Genomic DNA, 22405 nt, shown 5'->3' with positions numbered 1-22405 from the left:
CATCCCATTAACCTTTACAAAAGGCCAGATTATCATCGCCTCCAGTTTATGGATGTGGGAATTCTGCAGCGAGCGTCAGAGGCAGGGTTGGAACACATGGACGTCTGCTCAACTCTCCACCTCGAGCTCTTAACCGTTCCGGCCCACGGCACCCCAAGCTCGGCACGGCTCTCCGTGGAGCAGCAGCCAGCAGGGGACAGGAACGGGCCTCCGGAAGGGAGAAGAGCCTGCGCGAGAAGGAGGCCTAGGGAGCCTGAAAACCGTTCAACACTGCCTCAGAAAAGAGCAAACGGAAATGAGGAGAAAGATTCTACAAGGAGGAGAGCAAAGCAAGAACTAGTAGAGGACAGAAGCAGAACTGAGCGCCCGAAGGCTCTTGGGGGGCATCTTTTGTGCCAGTAAAGACCCAGAAGCCCAGACAGGATGTGTAACTGGTCCAGAATCTCCAGACAGTGAGCGTCAGGGTGAGGACTGGAACCCACAGCTCCTGAACCCCAGGCCGTTGCTTTTGAAAACAGTAGAGAAACAAACGGCTAAGGAGAGTTTCCACATGGGTCTCCTCTAAGTAAAAAGTGTCTGAGTCTTAAGATCCCAAGGGGAGCTCAAGTAGGTCGGGCCAGTGTGAATCTGAGGCGAGAATCTGGAAAATCATAAAGAAAGAACCTGAATTTCTCGGCAATCCAGAGAACTGCGAGGTAAGGCCATGGATCTTTTGGATGAGGGATCAGGCCCTTTCCAGAAACCTGCTCTAAGGGGAAATAATTACATAAAAGGTGGTATCGTTCTAACGCAAATAGCTCAAAAAGCTTTCCCTCCGATTTTTGGGAATGGAAGACACAAGGCTTTGGACAACGTTGCTGAGTGGTCCCCCCGCCCCCTCAACTCTGACCACGGGTCTCGTGAGCGCTGGGCACTACCGACCGTGAGAAAGCTGCTGGACTCCGATGAGGATGAGAGCCAAGAAGAGCTCTTTAGCTCAGGAACACAGAGTTGAAGCAGAACGTCAGCACCAAAGAAATTTTCATCAGAGGATGGACAGTCGGGGCAGACCTGACTGACCAGCACGGGGAGCTTTTTGACTGGCACGGTTTAGGTTTGTTAACATCCCAGAAGTTTCTGTCAAGTGCCTCCCATGTGCACTGCACTGTCCACTTGACAGGATGGTTGGGCATGTCATGCTGCAGGCCTTCGGGACGGGAACACACACAGGCTCCACACTGCTGTTGAATGTAGTTTTCATAATGGAAGTGCTTTGCACTATATTTTTAAGGTGGTATTGATTTGTTAAGAGCCATCCTCTCATAATTTCTAGGATTCTCTTTATTTCTCCTATTGCATTTTACATGGTTCTAGAGGTCAGTGTCATAGGCATGAAGAAGAAATAAAACATATAGAAACTCCAAGAAACAATATTTCATTAATGAAAATGGGAAATAAGTGATGATAATAATAATAGCATACAAAACTACAGAGGCTATAAATGCATTTTTGAAGGAGTGTAACTTCCCACCTATCTACCTATCTATCTGCAGAGCAACAGGAAGCCCGGAAGGAAATGTTCAAAACGCTAGTTATATTCCGGTGACTGTCAGCCGTTTCAGATCTTCTCTTTTTACACTATTTTGTAATGCCCATTAGTCTTCCTGAAATAACGTCATAGACAATATGCTCTGCCTACACAAATAATTTTTGAAAAATCAATATATGCCCCAACTATAATGTAAAAGATAAATAAAAGGAAAGTAGTTTGTAAACTTGTTTAAAATTGTGTTTAAGTGTATAAACGCCTGTGGTACAATCACACTAGAAAATAACGATGCCCCATCAATTCGTAAAACGACTCCTAAGGGGAGATACCCCAACTGAACGTCATTGTTTTGTTTTGTTTGTTGAAAAAGGTGTCCAGGAGCCGGGCCCTTGGCGTAGTTGTTAAGTTCGGCGTGCTCCACTTCGGCGACCCCTGTTCATGGGTTCAGATCCCCGAGTGTGGACCTACACCATTCATCAGCCATGCTGTGGCAGCAACCCACGCATAAAACAAAGGAAAATGGGCACAGATGGTAGCTCAGGGCGGATCTTCCTCGCCAAAAAAAAAAAAACAGGTATCCTGAGGATGACATTATTATTTCTAAATTTCCTTTTTTATAGAAAATATTCTTTGCCTAAATGAATGCCTTTTGCTTTTATAATCAGAAAACGAGTGTTTGGGTGGGTGTCATGTGATTCTGATGTGTTCAGTACAAGGGGAGGGGTCTCCAAGAGCACGCCTTACCTCGAATGAATAAGCCTTCCCAATCCCAGCTCCTGCTCCAGTGATCACTGCAAAAGGCAGAAACGGTTTCAAAGGAGAGAATTAAGCTTTCAAGTGCCCTTTCTCGCCGGCCTACTCTGTAGGACTCTCCATGTCCCAGAGCAGCGCCCTTCTGCTCTCCAGCCCTGCTCGGCTCAGCCGTGAAGTCTCCAGCCTTGACTCCCCTCACCACACGTTCAGAATGAAGCTATTTTTCTTTTCTTTTTGTTTCTTTTTTTTTTCTTTTGAGGCATCGGTAAGGCCGTGGAAAACATGCTCCAAAATGAGGCAAAGAACTTCAGCCAGAGAACGTTTCTTCAGACCCCACAAGGAGCTAGGCGTTTCTAAGCCGTAATTCACGAGGAGCCAGCAGCGCACACTAGTATCTCTCCACCCACACAGCCACCTGTCACTGCAAGGACATTTCTTCGCTCCTCCTCCAAGCCGAGTTCTCCCGGTTTCCCATCCGCACCCCCACAGGAAGCAGCAATCAAAGCCCAAGGAAGATAGGGAACCCAACAAAGACAGAAACACAGAAATGCAGGGGCCTGAAGACTTTGTGCTCAATAGGTCTATTGATGAATGTAGAACACTCAGACCGGCCTTCTAGTCCTTTTATAGCCAATCTTACATATATATTTATTTAATGACTGAGCTCCAGGATAAGCCTTATTCACACAAATGTCACAATTTCAAAAGGCACTGCAATTCAGCATATACATGTGTCCCGTTTACCTTTGCACCAATTGAAGGGGACGCTTTCCAGAAGTGTGAACAAGAGATACGTATGCATTTAGCTCACTTCGGAGCGGGAGCAAGCCAAGCTGTGCAAGCTTCAAGCAGCACACTGGCCAAAGCACCCTCATTTTAATCCTTCTTAATGATTTTGTCTGTTTATTTGGGTAATTCTCAGTGAATCTGTGCATATTGCTTGTTCCTCTTTATACCTGACTTTGGAGCCACAAGTCTAAACAGATGCACCAGTGACATAATTAGGAAATCAACTACAGAGCTCTGGGGAGTTGAAAATTCTGGTCTCTAGTAGCTGGATTTTCTTCTTGTCCCCTGCACTTGAAATAGATCACCTCCCTGAGATCTGCCATCGCCCAAGACACTTTACTCTTGCAGGTGACATTGAGCCTATTCAATATTGACTCAGAAGACAGCTGAAGATTACGTTTTTCCATTTGAGTCAACAAGTACTCTAGTCTCTGGCGCCCCGTGAGCTTCTTTTGGAATGCGTGTCCTTAGAACGGTTTTGCCCTACTCTGATGGACGCCGCATAACATTTGGGATGTCGCATACTAAAAGATTATTCCTTGCTTATCTGAAATTCAAATTTAACTGAGTATCCCATATTTTATCTGGCAGCCCTGTAAGGTTGTTCACCATCTCCCCTATTTAACCTGGTGTGGTATTTCTAAAGCTGTTTAAATTCTTTTTTTTCTGTTTTCTGTCGTTGGATTTCTTGGTGCCTAACTTGGAAATGTAACTTTAGCACGTGAGCCAAGGAGATGCTGAAACCGTAGCCTTATGCCCTTCACCTTAAACCCAGCCATGGGGCTGAAATTCCAAGTGGTGGTTCCAGGAGACAGAGTCCACTGGGAGGCAGCAATTAACCCACCGTACTTGGAACAGAAACCAGACCCAGCTTCCATATCTGACCATCTTGAAAACGCATCTCCATGGAGATCTTTTGCCTTGATTTTGCAATACCTTCACTTCATGAAAGGGCTTGAAGCAATTTTTTTTAATAAAGTGAATTAAAATTATTCAGATTTCAGAATTTTGAAACACCCTTTGGCAAAACAGAAACACTCTAGGCTTTTGAAAATCTGAAGAAGAGGATGCAGAAACTTCTGCAGCATTTATTATTTGTGTCATCAGAGACCACAAAGAAGAAAGCCCAGCTAGTGAGGATGAGAGGAGAAGCACACAGGCAAGAACTGAGCACCATGCTGCCCGAGTCCCTCTCCTCAGGCCCCACATCTTGTTCTTCACTCCATTCTAATTTCACTCATGCTTTCCAGCCCCCCACATTAAAATCACCCAAGGAATTACGTCCTTGTGCTCAAAGGGAAAAGGTGCGATATACCTTTTGAGACATAAATAATGATAAGCAGAAGCAACACAAAGCAAGAGATGAGAAGCTTTCTTTACCTGCCCACTGTCCCATTGACTTCAAGAAAGATCTCGGCAAAACCTTCCAGAAGCGCAGGAAAATACATTTGGAGAATCTCACGCACTTCACGAGGTACACTAGGCACACCAGCAGCCCTACAAAAATGAAGAACTGTTCCAGAACTTCCCCCATGATGGCAGCACTGCAGAGGCTGTCTCAGACCTGGCCTGGGCCACCACCGGCAGGCCTCCTCGCGCGCGGCTGTGCGGGGGCGAGCCAGTCACCTCCTGGAGTCGGCCACAGGGTGCCTTTCACTCCATTAAGGCATTTAAAGTAACTTCTTTACACAACCGTCTGATTCACAGCCTTTGAAATAGAGTGTTCTTTCTAATATCTTTCCAGCACTGTTGGGCTTTTGTGCCTGCAGGGGAGTTGGTGAAGAAGCCAAAGGTGGACAGGAAGAAAGATAAAGCCCGGACAAAGAAAAAGTGGCAGCCCAGGGTTCTCCCCCTGCATTTGGAAACTCAAAAGGATGCAAAATCCTGTAAGTTATTCATTTCTTTACTCAACAAATATTTATTGACCGCCTACCAGGTGACACGGCTGTTCCAGGCACTGGGAATATGTAATAGTCACAAGTAAATTTCTGCATCCTCTTCCCCAGATTTTCAAAAGCGCAGGGTGCTTCCATTTTGTTAGAGGGGATCTCAAAATTCTGAAACCCAAATAGCAAACAAGGGTCGCTGCAGCGGGGAGCTGAGAGTCTGGTAGGGAGAGACAATGCCCAAATAAACGTCCGTGCCGTGGGGAAGTGCTGTGCAGCGACTTGTGAGAGCGACCAGTGAGCGGGGACTCGAGAGAGGGTGCTCAGGAAGGAGCTCTGTGAGGACTGGCACTGTGAGCCAAAATTTGAATGGAAAGAGGAGGCAGCCCTGCACAGATGAGGTCCCCCTCCCAGCTGAGGGAAGAGCTAGTTCGAATGCCCTGAGCTGAGAAAGAGCCACGTGCCTGCGGAATAAACAGCCCCACACAGTGAGGGACTGCTCTGCGCAGCACAAGCAAAGGAAAGAACGAGGTCGGGTGCAGGTGCGGGGAGGACCCAGATCCTCTTGGCGAGGAGTTTCAACTTTAGTCTGCGAGCAACAGGAAGCCACCGAAGCAGCTTAGACAAGGGAGCCCAATGTGTGTCTCAATATGCTCAATATGTGTCTCCTGGGTGGACCTGACTGATACACTCGTAAAACTGAAGTTGTACATCTATAACATGTGTGATCCAGCAATCGTGTGTGTGAGAGAGAGAGAGAGAGAGAGGAGCTTGCACATGTATGGCAAAGTACAAATACAAGAATATAGGTAGCAGTGTTCTTCAGCATAAAGGAAAACGGAAAACAAATCCGATTGTCTGTCAACAGGAGATAGATTGGCTGTGGGATCTGAGAGAAAGAGAGGAGTCAAGGAGATCTCCAAGGTTTTTCACTTGAACCATTGGAAGATAAGATGTGAAATTTCCTGAGAGAGGGAAGTCTGCAAGAGGAGCAGATTTGACATTTGGAGAAAATATGAGAAACCAGCTTTAGACATATTGAGCTTGAGCTGGAGGTCTCAGGTAGTGAGTGGATATGCAACACGGGATGACCAGCCTGGGTTGCCATTGAAGTTATACATTGGAGGGGGGTCCTCAGCATACAAAGAGTCCATAAAGTGAAGAGATTGGGTGATGTCACCACATGGGTGATGGTGGATTGGAAAGAGAAGAGGGCCCAGGACTGAGCACTGTGCTGCTCTTCTTGGATGAGCACTGTAGTCTCCTCACTCCCTCTGCTTCGGCCATCCCCAACACTAAAAGGTCTTCCCTCAGCATCAGAGGGACCTCTAATGCAGACTCTTGGGCTCCCTTGTCTAAGCTGCTTCGGTGGCTTCCTGTTGCTCGCAGACTAAAGTTGAAACTCCTCGCCAAGAGGATCTGGGTCCTCCCCGCACCTGCACCCGACCTCGTTCTTTCCTTTGCTTGTGCTGCGCAGAGCAGTCCCTCACTGTGTGGGGCTGTTTATTCCGCAGGCACGTGGCTCTTTCTCAGCTCAGGGCATTCGAACTAGCTCTTCCCTCAGCTGGGAGGGGGACCTCATCTGTGCAGGGCTGCCTCCTCTTTCCATTCAAATTTTGGCTCACAGTGCCAGTCCTCACAGAGCTCCTTCCTGAGCACCCTCTCTCGAGTCCCCGCTCACTGGTCGCTCTCACAAGTCGCTGCACAGCACTTCCCCACGGCACGGACGTTTATTTGGGCATTGTCTCTCCCTACCAGACTCTCAGCTCCCCGCTGCAGCGACCCTTGTTTGCTATTTGGGTTTCAGAATTTTGAGATCCCCTCTAACAAAATGGAAGCACCCTGCGCTTTTGAAAATCTGGGGAAGAGGATGCAGAAATTTACTTGTGACTATTACATATTCCCAGTGCCTGGAACAGCCGTGTCACCTGGTAGGCGGTCAATAAATATTTGTTGAGTAAAGAAATGAATAACTTACAGGATTTTGCATCCTTTTGAGTTTCCAAATGCAGGGGGAGAACCCTGGGCTGCCACTTTTTCTTTGTCCGGGCTTTATCTTTCTTCCTGTCCACCTTTGGCTTCTTCACCAACTCCCCTGCAGGCACAAAAGCCCAACAGTGCTGGAAAGATATTAGAAAGAACACTCTATTTCAAAGGCTGTGAATCAGACGGTTGTGTAAAGAAGTTACTTTAAATGCCTTAATGGAGTGAAAGGCACCCTGTGGCCGACTCCAGGAGGTGACTGGCTCGCCCCCGCACAGCCGCGCGCGAGGAGGCCTGCCGGTGGTGGCCCAGGCCAGGTCTGAGACAGCCTCTGCAGTGCTGCCATCATGGGGGAAGTTCTGGAACAGTTCTTCATTTTTGTAGGGCTGCTGGTGTGCCTAGTGTACCTCGTGAAGTGCGTGAGATTCTCCAAATGTATTTTCCTGCGCTTCTGGAAGGTTTTGCCGAGATCTTTCTTGAAGTCAATGGGACAGTGGGCAGGTAAAGAAAGCTTCTCATCTCTTGCTTTGTGTTGCTTCTGCTTATCATTATTTATGTCTCAAAAGGTATATCGCACCTTTTCCCTTTGAGCACAAGGACGTAATTCCTTGGGTGATTTTAATGTGGGGGGCTGGAAAGCATGAGTGAAATTAGAATGGAGTGAAGAACAAGATGTGGGGCCTGAGGAGAGGGACTCGGGCAGCATGGTGCTCAGTTCTTGCCTGTGTGCTTCTCCTCTCATCCTCACTAGCTGGGCTTTCTTCTTTGTGGTCTCTGATGACACAAATAATAAATGCTGCAGAAGTTTCTGCATCCTCTTCTTCAGATTTTCAAAAGCCTAGAGTGTTTCTGTTTTGCCAAAGGGTGTTTCAAAATTCTGAAATCTGAATAATTTTAATTCACTTTATTAAAAAAAATTGCTTCAAGCCCTTTCATGAAGTGAAGGTATTGCAAAATCAAGGCAAAAGATCTCCATGGAGATGCGTTTTCAAGATGGTCAGATATGGAAGCTGGGTCTGGTTTCTGTTCCAAGTACGGTGGGTTAATTGCTGCCTCCCAGTGGACTCTGTCTCCTGGAACCACCACTTGGAATTTCAGCCCCATGGCTGGGTTTAAGGTGAAGGGCATAAGGCTACGGTTTCAGCATCTCCTTGGCTCACGTGCTAAAGTTACATTTCCAAGTTAGGCACCAAGAAATCCAACGACAGAAAACAGAAAAAAAAGAATTTAAACAGCTTTAGAAATACCACACCAGGTTAAATAGGGGAGATGGTGAACAACCTTACAGGGCTGCCAGATAAAATATGGGATACTCAGTTAAATTTGAATTTCAGATAAGCAAGGAATAATCTTTTAGTATGCGACATCCCAAATGTTATGCGGCGTCCATCAGAGTAGGGCAAAACCGTTCTAAGGACACGCATTCCAAAAGAAGCTCACGGGGCGCCAGAGACTAGAGTACTTGTTGACTCAAATGGAAAAACGTAATCTTCAGCTGTCTTCTGAGTCAATATTGAATAGGCTCAATGTCACCTGCAAGAGTAAAGTGTCTTGGGCGATGGCAGATCTCAGGGAGGTGATCTATTTCAAGTGCAGGGGACAAGAAGAAAATCCAGCTACTAGAGACCAGAATTTTCAACTCCCCAGAGCTCTGTAGTTGATTTCCTAATTATGTCACTGGTGCATCTGTTTAGACTTGTGGCTCCAAAGTCAGGTATAAAGAGGAACAAGCAATATGCACAGATTCACTGAGAATTACCCAAATAAACAGACAAAATCATTAAGAAGGATTAAAATGAGGGTGCTTTGGCCAGTGTGCTGCTTGAAGCTTGCACAGCTTGGCTTGCTCCCGCTCCGAAGTGAGCTAAATGCATACGTATCTCTTGTTCACACTTCTGGAAAGCGTCCCCTTCAATTGGTGCAAAGGTAAACGGGACACATGTATATGCTGAATTGCAGTGCCTTTTGAAATTGTGACATTTGTGTGAATAAGGCTTATCCTGGAGCTCAGTCATTAAATAAATATATATGTAAGATTGGCTATAAAAGGACTAGAAGGCTGGTCTGAGTGTTCCACATTCATCAATAGACCTATTGAGCACAAAGTCTTCAGGCCCCTGCATTTCTGTGTTTCTGTCTTTGTTGGGTTCCCTATCTTCCTTGGGCTTTGATTGCTGCTTCCTGTGGGGGTGCGGATGGGAAACCGGGAGAACTCGGCTTGGAGGAGGAGCGAAGAAATGTCCTTGCAGTGACAGGTGGCTGTGTGGGTGGAGAGATACTAGTGTGCGCTGCTGGCTCCTCGTGAATTACGGCTTAGAAACGCCTAGCTCCTTGTGGGGTCTGAAGAAACGTTCTCTGGCTGAAGTTCTTTGCCTCATTTTGGAGCATGTTTTCCACGGCCTTACCGATGCCTCAAAAAAAAAAAAAAAAGAAACAAAAAGAAAAGAAAAATAGCTTCATTCTGAACGTGTGGTGAGGGGAGTCAAGGCTGGAGACTTCACGGCTGAGCCGAGCAGGGCTGGAGAGCAGAAGGGCGCTGCTCTGGGACATGGAGAGTCCTACAGAGTAGGCCGGCGAGAAAGGGCACTTGAAAGCTTAATTCTCTCCTTTGAAACCGTTTCTGCCTTTTGCAGTGATCACTGGAGCAGGAGCTGGGATTGGGAAGGCTTATTCATTCGAGGTAAGGCGTGCTCTTGGAGACCCCTCCCCTTGTACTGAACACATCAGAATCACATGACACCCACCCAAACACTCGTTTTCTGATTATAAAAGCAAAAGGCATTCATTTAGGCAAAGAATATTTTCTATAAAAAAGGAAATTTAGAAATAATAATGTCATCCTCAGGATACCTGTTTTTTTTTTTTTGGCGAGGAAGATCCGCCCTGAGCTACCATCTGTGCCCATTTTCCTTTGTTTTATGCGTGGGTTGCTGCCACAGCATGGCTGATGAATGGTGTAGGTCCACACTCGGGGATCTGAACCCATGAACAGGGGTCGCCGAAGTGGAGCACGCCGAACTTAACAACTACGCCAAGGGCCCGGCTCCTGGACACCTTTTTCAACAAACAAAACAAAACAATGACGTTCAGTTGGGGTATCTCCCCTTAGGAGTCGTTTTACGAATTGATGGGGCATCGTTATTTTCTAGTGTGATTGTACCACAGGCGTTTATACACTTAAACACAATTTTAAACAAGTTTATAAACTACTTTCCTTTTATTTATCTTTTACATTATAGTTGGGGCATATATTGATTTTTCAAAAATTATTTGTGTAGGCAGAGCATATTGTCTATGACGTTATTTCAGGAAGACTAATGGGCATTACAAAATAGTGTAAAAAGAGAAGATCTGAAACGGCTGACAGTCACCGGAATATAACTAGCGTTTTGAACATTTCCTTCCGGGCTTCCTGTTGCTCTGCAGATAGATAGGTAGATAGGTGGGAAGTTACACTCCTTCAAAAATGCATTTATAGCCTCTGTAGTTTTGTATGCTATTATTATTATCATCACTTATTTCCCATTTTCATTAATGAAATATTGTTTCTTGGAGTTTTTATATGTTTTATTTCTTCTTCATGCCTATGACACTGACCTCTAGAACCATGTAAAATGCAATAGGAGAAATAAAGAGAATCCTAGAAATTATGAGAGGATGGCTCTTAACAAATCAATACCACCTTAAAAATATAGTGCAAAGCACTTCCATTATGAAAACTACATTCAACAGCAGTGTGGAGCCTGTGTGTGTTCCCGTCCCGAAGGCCTGCAGCATGACATGCCCAACCATCCTGTCAAGTGGACAGTGCAGTGCACATGGGAGGCACTTGACAGAAACTTCTGGGATGTTAACAAACCTAAACCGTGCCAGTCAAAAAGCTCCCCGTGCTGGTCAGTCAGGTCTGCCCCGACTGTCCATCCTCTGATGAAAATTTCTTTGGTGCTGACGTTCTGCTTCAACTCTGTGTTCCTGAGCTAAAGAGCTCTTCTTGGCTCTCATCCTCATCGGAGTCCAGCAGCTTTCTCACGGTCGGTAGTGCCCAGCGCTCACGAGACCCGTGGTCAGAGTTGAGGGGGCGGGGGGACCACTCAGCAACGTTGTCCAAAGCCTTGTGTCTTCCATTCCCAAAAATCGGAGGGAAAGCTTTTTGAGCTATTTGCGTTAGAACGATACCACCTTTTATGTAATTATTTCCCCTTAGAGCAGGTTTCTGGAAAGGGCCTGATCCCTCATCCAAAAGATCCATGGCCTTACCTCGCAGTTCTCTGGATTGCCGAGAAATTCAGGTTCTTTCTTTATGATTTTCCAGATTCTCGCCTCAGATTCACACTGGCCCGACCTACTTGAGCTCCCCTTGGGATCTTAAGACTCAGACACTTTTTACTTAGAGGAGACCCATGTGGAAACTCTCCTTAGCCGTTTGTTTCTCTACTGTTTTCAAAAGCAACGGCCTGGGGTTCAGGAGCTGTGGGTTCCAGTCCTCACCCTGACGCTCACTGTCTGGAGATTCTGGACCAGTTACACATCCTGTCTGGGCTTCTGGGTCTTTACTGGCACAAAAGATGCCCCCCAAGAGCCTTCGGGCGCTCAGTTCTGCTTCTGTCCTCTACTAGTTCTTGCTTTGCTCTCCTCCTTGTAGAATCTTTCTCCTCATTTCCGTTTGCTCTTTTCTGAGGCAGTGTTGAACGGTTTTCAGGCTCCCTAGGCCTCCTTCTCGCGCAGGCTCTTCTCCCTTCCGGAGGCCCGTTCCTGTCCCCTGCTGGCTGCTGCTCCACGGAGAGCCGTGCCGAGCTTGGGGTGCCGTGGGCCGGAACGGTTAAGAGCTCGAGGTGGAGAGTTGAGCAGACGTCCATGTGTTCCAACCCTGCCTCTGACGCTCGCTGCAGAATTCCCACATCCATAAACTGGAGGCGATGATAATCTGGCCTTTTGTAAAGGTTAATGGGATGAGGCGGGCAAAATGCTTTGCAGAGAGTAAGCTCCCCAAGAGGCCGCTGTTATTATTGGACGTTTAAACTGTGTTGGCTTTCTCACGTGTTGTGGTTCTTTTTCAGGAAGGAAAATGGATTGTACTTACCCATAGTTTTACTTCTTCCCTTGTTCTTTCTTCTTCCCTGATGTTCCAAGATTCTTTCTTTTATTTTCTTTCTATTTGGAGAGCTTCCTTTAGCTGTTCTTTTAGGGTAGGTCTGCTGGTGACAAATTCTCTTTGTTTTCCTTCATCAGAGAATGTCCCGCCTTCCCCTGCATTCCTGTGGGATGAGCTGCTCTGCTGGATCTAGGCTTGGCGGTTGAGGGTCCCTTTCTTCCAGCACTTGAAACACTGTGCCCTCCCTTCTGGCCTGCATGCTTTCTGATGATCTGACGTCATTCCAAGAGTCTTTCCGCAGAGGTGCCGTGTTCGCTCTCACTGCTTTCAAGACTTTTTCCTTTGTCTTCAGTTTTCAGAAGTTTAGCTAGAAACATCGTGGTGTGGATTTCTTCGGGTCATCTTGTTCAAGTTTCACTCAGCCTCTTGCGTCTGTAGGTTTATGTCTTTTCCCAAATTTGGAAACGTTTCTTTATTTCTTCAAATACTTTTTCTGCCCAGCACTCTTCTCTCCTTCTGGGGTTCCAATGACATGGATGTTAGATCTTTCTTCGAGTCCAGCGGGTCTCTGAGATGGTGTTCAGAGCAGTTGGCTCATGGACTAAAAGTGTAAGGCCTCAGATTAGAGAGATGAATTAATTTAGTTAACTGCCATGCGCCGTGTTTGGTGGTGGCAGGAGCTGTGCAAGGAAATGGTGAACAGCACTCAGTACTAAAATTCACAAAGTAACAGCTCCTCTTACCTCTGTAGGGGTGGGGAGAATGGGGACCAGCAGAACTCATAACAGCTGGGGGCACTTTGAAAAGACACATCAGGTCAGGTACAGCTTAGCCCACATATGGGCCCAAAGGGGCTTTCAGATTCAGGACATAACGTCAAGGACAAAGGTCAAGGACGATTTGGGTTAAAGGCATGGGCAGAAAATTAAATACAGAGGACATACAAGTAGTACGCAAATGTGTGAAATAATATTTAACTTCATATATTATTAGAAATGCAAATTAAATGAATAAAATACTATGCACACATAAATTAGTAAACAGAACTTCAAGCTGTTATGCATCCTCATGAGGATGTGATGAAACTGATACTCTTCTCCATCTCTTAGTGGTAGTAGATTAAACTGGCAAAAGTTTTTTGAAATGTACTATATACAAAGCAGATTAGTGGTTGCCTGGGCTGGGTGTAGGAATGGACATTGACTACAAAGCGAATAAGGGATCTTTTTGGGGTGATAGAGGCATTCTAAGACTGGATTGTGGTGATGGTTACGCAACTCTATAATTTACAAAAAAATCATTAAATCATACACTTACGATTGGTGAATTTTACAGTATTTAAATAATACCTCAATAAATCTGTTTTTTAAAATTGGCAGAGCTAGGATGTAAACCATCTGATTCCAGAAGCTGTCATCGTGTTGCCTCCCCGTACCATCACAGCAGGAGAAAATATCACAGTTGGAAAATGCCAGTGATCTAGATGTCAGCAATCTCGTCAATTGGTTTCCTAGATAAAATACGCAAGTACTGGACCATTCCATTTAAAACTATATACATAGTACACTATCCACCTCCTGCTCTTCAAGCCAGTACCCCAAGTTTGAGACGAGAACACATGAGCAACTCAGTCTAGAGGAATTATCCCAAACAAAAGTCCCCAAACCACTGGGGAGTTTCTGAAAAAAGGAATGGCCACCCCCAAGTAATTTTCAGTATCTCCAAAAAGCCAAATTTTCAGAATATTTTCCATCGCAAAGCCTCAGGGATGAGAGAGAACATAGAGTGGAGTCTGGGGAAGTACCAGAGTTGGAGCTTGCATTGTTCTCCCTGGGGTCAGGAAACCTGACTTGCCCAGCGTCATTGTGTGATGATATCCATGGAGTATTCCAAGCAGGGAGGCTCGGCCAAGCCTCAGCGTTCAGAGTTTATTGGGGTTCCATCGCATAGGCATGACTGATTGCCCATGGGGCCGATCTCAGTCTCTGGCCCCTGCAGGCATCACCCACGGCCCCCACCCTAAACCATATTATTAGTCTTTCTGGTGTGGCCAGCCCCAACTGGGTATAGCCAACTCCCATCCTAAATCACACTGTTAGGCTATCCAGCAAGATCCTAAGTCCCCAGGGAAACGACATTTCTTTCAGGCTTAACATTCCAAGAGTTTAGGATTCTCTCTCAGAAGCCAAGGGCAAAGGCTGGACATCTTTTCGGGTAAGGTTAAATTCTTGACTGCACAGACTGCCTCTTCTAGACAAACTCTCTGAGTCGCTGTGCTGGGTGCCTGGCAGGGTGGTAGCCTCTGGTCCTGTCTGCTTTCCTCTCCCCAGCATGGGACCTCTGCCCTACAATCAAGTTGGGGCAAGGACGATTGGGAACCCAGTGTTCTTGGCCTCCTGCACCTGGGGTAGGGCCTCCATCCATGGGCTTGGTAGAGGGGGCCCTGTCCCTCAGCCACACTCACCAGGAGCTGAGCCTCTCCCACTTGGAGATGAGAAACACTAGTGGCCTGCCCCTGCAAGTCAGATCCGGTGACCCTTGATTGGGAGCTGAGAAGAGCTCCCAACGCACTGGGGACGGAGCTTCCATCAGGCTGAGGAGGGGAGAGGAACTGGGTCAAGGCTTAAATGCCACAGGCTCTCACTGTTCTTACCCAGCTTTATCAGGTTTTCTTGAATCAATGTTTCTTCATTTGCTACATCCCCTCGGACGATTTCGAGAGAGCTTAAATGGTTGTTTCCTGAGAGCTTCCTCTAGTTTTGCTTGTTTCACTGGAGAGTGGGTCCACAGAGCTCCTCATGTGGCCATCCCACCTCTTCACAGACTTCTAACATCACGCTCCAGGGAAGCAGTCACAGAACTTGAAGAACAGGTGCCGTGCTGTGACTCGAGCGGGGATCCACATCTCTGTTTGATCTTTGAACAGGGAGGCTACGGCAGTGAAGCCGAGCTGCCCTGCCCCATGGCCTCCCTCTCTGGCCCTCCGGCTGCAGACGGCTGACCACATCTGCCTGGAACGTGCCCCTGGGCTCCTCCGCACCAAATTCAGTCAGCAAAGCTCCACTGGTACTAAGGCCAAAAACGAAACAATTTCCTGAGAAAACATATTAATCTGGAATTTTCTCTCTCCCTCTACAGCAGTAATCCTTACTTCTTTCAGTGCCATGGGCCCCAACTACGGCCTCCTCCTCCAAATAATGTTTTTAAATGCATAAAGTAAAATACATAAAAGTATAAAGGAAACCAATTACCAAAAAAATTATCACAATATTTTCTGAATATGATGGACTAAAAGTAAGCTTCTTTATGAATATAACTAATATTCATAACATATTCTAATATATTATATAATAATAATAATATATAATACTATATTCTAATATAAATAACAAGAACTAGCGGAGGCTCTGATAACTACCAGAAGACTAAAAGTATGGTCTGAACCAAGAGCCTTCTCAGATCACCCGGGTTAAAACGCAGATTTGGTTCAGTGTGCACAGCTCAATCCTCTGCATTTCTGACAAGCCCCCACGGAACACTGATGTTCTGGTCCAGGAACCACACACAGCTCTGAGGCTTCTCGGGGGAGACTCTAACCTGGAGTGGAGATGGGAGTCAGAAGCCACACGGATGGCATCTCCTGACCCTGGCCGTCCCCGGGCCTGGCTTGGGGGTTCCGGCCTTCATCCTAAAGGGGCACACTTTCTTCTTCCACGTGCTCAGCATCTGATGACAGAAGAGAACCTTGGAGATTCTGAGCTGCTGGATGCCCCGTTCCCCAAAAGCTAAGGAGCAGCAGCTACTGGTCAGCTAAGTTGGCAGTCTCAGCACTCAAAGTGTAGTCACCAGGACACACACCCATTCACAGAAACAAAAACGACTCACACGTCATAAAAATGACTAACACTTAAAAGTTGAAGCGATCATGCAAAAGGAAAAAAGTAACTAAAGACTCCAAAATTATTGACATATGTCCCTTTGCCATTTTCCTGAGGGCACAAAAAATATATATAAATGAAAATAATATATAACAAAAAGTATATATAATACATATACTATACATGCAAAATATGTAACTCTTCTCTAAACTAGGTTCTATTCTTTAAGCAAACTCAGCTGTCACAAAACTCCAGTGCCCATGCACCTGAGATATATTTAATATTTAGAAAAATATTAAAACAGTAGAAAAAAGTCCAAGTTAACAAGTAGTGTCATTGTTATTAGCAGTACAATAGCCAGAAGCAAGCAAAATATCAAGGATATTAAACTAATTTTCCCATCCAGAGTGGTTTTTATGATTTTTCAGTAAGAACAATCTGGAGACCTGAGGCATTGGGCTTCCTTGGAGCTCATGGATCCCTTTCCCACCACCTCTCTGCATCCAGAATCCTCAACTAAGCTTAACTCAAAAGCTGGGGTGGAGCTCCCAGCACCCTCGCACCTCGGGAATCTGGTGCTTTAGAAGAGGCAGCAGAAATTGCACGTTTCAGCCCAGTCACAAGGGCTGCCGGGCTGCTCTCAGGGTGCCCTCTGCTGGCCACACAGGGAAGCAGGGGACGTCTTTCCACACAGGTGAAAATAAAGGGTCCTTCAAGAAGAAACCAAGAAAGGTATTCCGATCAACAGCAAAAGAAAAAGCGAAATAAGAACCCCCACCCACAGGCATCCTGGTGATGAAAACAGAAGACCGACCACGTGAAGAGTGTAGAGAGCCACAAAAGCACCTTCCTTTAAGAATTCTGAGAACAAAAAAAGTTGGAAGAAAGCAAAAGCTTGTTTTTATATGTTTTGTTTTGTCACTGAAAAAATGAGTTGATAATATTTTTCAAATCTTAGCATTTTTGGTCTCTTGGTTTCAGAAATGATGTTGATGATACAAGAGAAGGTGGTCATACATCTCGGGAGCCCCAAGGTCACACTCTAGAAGTAAACTGAAACAATAAAAAACTCCTACAACTCAACAACAAAAAGACAAACAACCCAATTCACAGATAGGCAAAGGATCTGAGTAGACATTTGTCCAAAGAAGACATACAAACGGCCAACAGACACCTGAAAAGATGCTGAACATCACCAATCAGTAGTGAAATGCACATCAAAACTACAGTGAGGTATCAACTCACATCCATTGGGATGGCTACTACAAAAAAAAAACAAAAAGTAACAACTGTTAGACAGGATGTGGAGAAACTGGAACCCTTCTGAACAGTTGGTGGGAATGTAAAATGGTGCAGCTGCTGTGGAAAACAGTGATGAGGCCTAAAGGATGGGGGTTGGAGGGCTTCCAGATTGGTGGACAGGTCAATGTGCTGGGAGGGGGCTGCACGTAGAGAGGGCACAGAAGCTCCAAACCAGTGCCCACATGCCTGGTCCTCTTCACTTTGGCTGTTCCTGAGTTGCATCCTTTATAATAAGCTGGTATTAGAGAGTGAAGCACTTCCCTGAGTTCTGTGAGCCATTCTAGCAAATTATTGAACTCGAGCAAGGGGGTGTGGAAACCCCTGAGTGATGGCTGTTGGTGAGAAGCACCAGTCACAACCTGGGACTTGGGATTGGCATCTGAAGTGGGGGGCAGTCTTGGGGGACTGGGCCCTTAACCTGTGGGATCTGTACTAACTCCAGGTGGTTAGTAACAGAATTAAATAGTAGGACACCCAGTTGTGTCCAGAGAGTTGGAGAATTGCTTCCTGTGAGGGAAAGGCCTCACACATTTGGTGTCAGAAGTGTTCTGTGTGTACAGACAACAACTTTTCTTTTACTATCCCAACGAATTGAAAGCAGGGTCCCAAAGACATATTTGTGTACCCATGTGTTCACAGCAGCATCATTCACAAATAGCCAAGAAGTGGAGGCAACCCAGGTGTCCATTGACAGATGAGCAGATAAACAAAATGTGGTCTATCCATGTGACGGAATGTTATTCAGCTTTCAAAAGGAAGCAAATTCTCACACGTCCATGCTAAAACAGGGATCAACCTTGAGGACATTATCCTAAGTGAAATAAGCCAGTCACAGAAAGACAAAGACAGTGCAATTCCACTTACAAGAGGTACCTAGAGTACTCCGGTTCCTACAGACGGACAGTCCCACGGCGGCTGCCAGGGGCTGGGGCAGGGCACGAGGTACAGTTTCAGTTTTACAAGAATGAAAAATGTTTGCAGATGGTTGCTCAGCAGTGTGAACATACTTAACACTACTGAACTGTATACTTAGAAATGGCTGAGATGGTAAATTTTATGCTGTGTATTTTATAACTAAAAGTAAAATTTCTTTTAAAGTAAATTGAAATAACACGTCAACACAATCATTCCTTCATTTGCCGCCCTGCCCCACATCTGGCTCCGCTTCTAGAAATTTAGAAAGTCGGGGCTGGCAGGGACGTGGAGCTCTAGTTCAATTTTCCAGATTAAAATAACGAGGCCAGCATGGCAAGGCGACCTGCTCTTGGTGGGTTGGCAGCAGAGACAGGACTAAAAGGAAGGGCTCCGGTCTCCCAGCCTGGGCCCTACCCACCCTGCACCACAGCCCCGATGGGGACAGGCCATTTCTTGATGAAGATAACAGATCACAACACAACGAGGAAAATATACGTATCACATCAACAGTATCAAACCATCATTCACACGAGAAAACGCACTGTTAATAGTAATGAGAACTCTCATCCGTTCAGGGCTCCTTCCCGTGTAACCCTGGTCTGGGAGGTCAGGCCTAGGAGGAAACCGACCTTTGGTGAAACTCCACAGAAAGCCCCCTGAAAAACCTGGAGGGATATGAGGAGAGAAACATGACCTCCTGACAGGTTACAGGGCACACCAGTCTTGTTTTTTCCATTATTCTGTGATTTTTCCCAGCATGAGCCTTAAGAGGAATTTTACCCTTCAGGGCAGAGTGAATGACTGACTGTTTTTCCGCCTGTCTCCAATAATATCACAGTATGAGGCATGCATATAAATTATTCTTTATTTTATTTTGATGATTGGGAAAAGATACCAACATATAAGATCAAATCAAAGCTAACAAATAACTTTACTAGCAGTTAATTGACTGATTTTATTAAAATGAAGACGTCTGTTTAAGCCGAAAAAGTGTTCACACTGGCACGTCGCTTTGGCTGGGAGCTTTGAAACGAAGGCCAAGGTGCCAAGAAGGAAATAAAGGCCATCCCAGCATCGACCCCTCGGCCCCTCTCAAGCGCGCGCGGCGGACGCCGGCCGGTGCCGAGAGGACGCGCCGTCGGGCGGGGAGGCGCTGCCCACGCTTCCGCGGGTGGCGGTGGATCGGGGCCGCGGCCTGTGAGGTAGATTCTCCCCGTGTTTTGCAGACACACTCCTGTTCATGCTTTAACGGGTCGGGGCCGTGGGGGGGCTCCCAGGACCCAAACACCAGGCTTCACACTCCCGCGCCTGGGTTGGCCCGGCCCCACCCTCCTCCCCGGCCCCAGTCTGCCAGTCAGTCTGCAATTCTGTCCCAGATTCTAGCCCTTCAAATCCGGAGGGATGCTTTCTTCGTCCGCCAGTGGTTTCGGTTTGAACTGGCTGCTCAGAGTTAAAAAGGAGTATCTCAAGCCCCCCGCCATGCTGAAAGGAAAAAAAGAGTGAAAATCAGTGGGCGTCACAGGTGGCACGCCAGCAGCTACTGACATCTTTAGTAAATACAGTGGCTCATTCAGAAGGAAATTATTGCCCCCTTGTCTTTCTCCTCAAGTTTGTATATTACTTGATGAGAATTACCCCTCTTATTTACAAATCTTTGGGGTAGAAAAAGAGTAGAATAAATCTAATACAGAAGCTTGGAAAGAAAAGCAGCACCTGGTTTTTCTTTTAAAGATTGGCCGTGAGCTAACATCTGGTGCCAATCTTTTCTCTTCTTCTTCTCCCAAAGCCCCCCAGTACATAGCTGTATATTCCAGTTGTACGTCCTTCTGGTTGCGCTCTGTGGGATGCTGCCTCAGCATGGCCTAATGAACAGAGCTGGGTCTGCACCCAGGATCCAAGCGGGCGAAACCCTGGGCCACCGAAGCAGAATGTGCGAACTTGACCACTCGGCCACAGGGCCGGCCCCCGAATTTGATTATTATTGAATAAACTATATACTTTTGTCCTAAAATAGCATCCTATGTATGAGACCCCAAAACGCCTTTCAGAAGGGTCTTGGTCACTCCTCCCGTGTCCTTAGCATGTGGTGCTCTGAGGGAGCACAGGTTTAGTGAGGCCCACCTCACAAGAGGAAGGCACATGAGTTAAATTCAGATCTTGGCCCCCTGAATTTTCATTACACACATTCCCATGATCCACAGGAGGGAGTGTGTCAGAAAAATAGATGAACTGAGTGATTTACATAAAATTATTAGAAACTGTAATGTCAAAACACCTCCTGCTCTTTCACTTACAATTTATTAATCAGACTTTTTAAAATTCATATTTTACTAAAATGAGTTCATTTAGAAAACCCTACTTGGGGCTGGCCCCATGGCACAGTGGTTAAGTTCACAATGTTCTGTTTCAGTGGCCCAAGCTTCACCGGTTCAGATCCTGGGTACCGACCTATGCACTGCTTGTCAAGCCATGCTGTGGCAGGGGTCCCACATACAAAGTAGAGGAAGATGGGCATGGATGTTAGCTCAGGGCCAGTCTTCTTCAGCATAAAAAAAAAAGGAGAAGGATTGGCAGCAGATGTTAGATCAGGGCTAATCTTTCTCAAAAAAAAAAAAAAGAAAAAACACCACCCACTTACCAAATATTTAACCCTACAAAGTTTAACACAGAGAAAATGTAGTCTCCACCAACTAGCATCCCAATGTAGGCAACGGATACATTCTGCAGACAAAGAGAGAGGATTCATAATTTTAAAAGTAAAGGATTTAGCAGAAAAATACATATATATGGTGAAATCCAAAACTAAACATTTTAGTTACTTTGCACAGAGTTGTACTCAGTAGGTATTCACAGGATGTTGAATGAATGAACAAAAAACCATTACTATGACTTTATTTAAAAAATGAAGTAAAGTATGGCACGATGACCACAGAACACTGCATCATTCGTGCCCCCTTCTAGTTCATACACGAAGAAGATGTAAGCTCTGCATTGTCATCAGCTTTCCAGACCCCATCTCTTTACCACCATTGGGTAGTAAATTTTAATCATATTGCTGCTAAACTTGAAGAGATTAGAGACGATGAGCAATTTCCATCTAGTGAATTCCACGCAGTTCTCAGTCCAGTGTGTGGCAGGGGCCCTCTGGGAGCCAACGGACAAGTCTGCTGTGGACGCAGGCAGCACTCCTCACCCACTCTGGGAGTTCACACGAAGAGAAGAACAAAGCAGCTGCAGGTCAGAACTGAGAACACCCCACCTCCTAGTCGCATGTGTATTCAAATGCATGTACACACACAGAACATATCCACAGACACAGCAGTCCATGAGTTCATTACCTTATTAGCGAGCGTATATCTAGATTGAAAACACTTCTTCACGAGGACTCCCTTTCTTAGTTAGCAGGTTCTCCCAGAAAACCAAATGATAGATCAGAAGGTTATCTCGGTGAGTGCGGCAACTTGGAAATTTTTTCAGCTTTCTTACTTCGTTTTCCCAGACCAGCCCCTCCAGCACCCCCAATCTAAAAGTCATATTTGTCTCTCTTTTGTAAATTAACAAATCCTCTCTCTGTTTTCAGGATTAGGAGATGAGAAGACCTAAGAAGGGATCCCCAGCACAGCTGAAAACACCACAAGCCTCCATTCTTACTCCGCCTCTGGTGACGACAACAACAAATTCAAACTCAGCTTCTCTCGTAAAGACAGGATTCCACCGTCCATTCCCCAATTGGGTCATGCATTCCAAGGTTTCATTCACTTACCTTGATGGCTCCAACCACTGCCGTCGTCAGGGGCGAATTGTAATGGCTGCACAAAACTGTGGAGTACATCAACAGAAACCTGGGCCAAGGAAGCAGACGCCTGAGTGCGTGCCTTACTGTGCTGGGCAATAACAACAGGCTAAGAAAGGTCAGCGAGGAACCCATGCACACGTACTTTAAACAAATACAAAAGAAGAGCATACCATAAAGATTTTATCACCTACATCTTAAACATCTCTTCTTTAACTCCGACTTTTTACAGGAAAATGGTCCAGTCGTGCATAGGCCAAACATTCTACCTTAGGTGTCCTTTTCATTTTGTCTGCATTTCCCACTAGTGTTTCCATAAAAAGAAAGTAAAGACAACGAGATTGTTTTAATGACCCGAAATCTTTCATTTCACAGCTGTTACAACAGTGGTTTTGATCCTCTCTGTGCATCAGGATAACTGGCAAACCTTTAACACACAGTGGTGCCCAGCAGAGGGTCTCCTCCAGTCAGTTTGAGGTGGGGCCC

At 45.9% G+C, this 22405-nt stretch overlaps 2 protein-coding genes and 1 long non-coding RNA gene across 13 annotated transcripts in view; 1 reads left to right on the top strand and 2 right to left on the bottom strand.

Moving 5' to 3' along the window:
* The window catches only part of HSD17B3 (hydroxysteroid 17-beta dehydrogenase 3), a 40123-nt gene extending 35288 nt beyond the window's left edge, over positions 1-4835 (bottom strand). The window contains exons 1-2 of one of the 2 annotated variants that reach the window (XM_023627092.2): positions 4451-4835; positions 2273-2319 (exon numbers count right to left, since the gene is read on the bottom strand). In XM_023627092.2, coding sequence (XP_023482860.1) covers positions 2273-2319; positions 4451-4604 — 201 coding nt within the window. In that variant the 5' untranslated portion in view covers positions 4605-4835. The remainder of the gene's footprint in view (positions 1-2272; positions 2320-4450) is intronic. The other variant, XM_023627093.2, reaches the window with a different exon arrangement.
* A 2197-nt stretch (positions 4836-7032) lies between these two features.
* LOC138920490 (uncharacterized) lies at positions 7033-22100 on the top strand. The gene is made up of 3 exons (XR_011431742.1): positions 7033-7440; positions 9573-9619; positions 21707-22100. It is a non-coding gene; the product is annotated as an uncharacterized lncRNA (long non-coding RNA).
* SLC35D2 (solute carrier family 35 member D2) overlaps positions 18974-22405 on the bottom strand; it is a 57082-nt gene continuing 53650 nt past the window's right edge. For 4 of the 10 annotated variants that reach the window (XM_070249046.1, XM_023627047.2, XM_070249048.1 and 1 more), the window contains 3 exons: positions 21890-21968; positions 20765-20847; positions 18974-19608 (listed from right to left, as the gene is read on the bottom strand). In XM_070249046.1, coding sequence (XP_070105147.1) covers positions 19506-19608; positions 20765-20847; positions 21890-21968 — 265 coding nt within the window. In that variant the 3' untranslated portion in view covers positions 18974-19505. Of the gene's footprint in view, positions 19609-20764; positions 21785-21889; positions 21969-22405 lie in introns of those variants that run through there. The other 6 variants (XR_011431737.1, XR_011431740.1, XR_011431736.1 and 3 more) reach the window with 3 other exon arrangements.

The sequence above is a fragment of the Equus caballus genome, chromosome 23, assembly GCF_041296265.1.
Source record: "Equus caballus isolate H_3958 breed thoroughbred chromosome 23, TB-T2T, whole genome shotgun sequence".
Lineage (NCBI taxonomy): Eukaryota > Metazoa > Chordata > Mammalia > Perissodactyla > Equidae > Equus > Equus caballus.
This window is presented reverse-complemented; position numbering and strand designations above follow the sequence as displayed.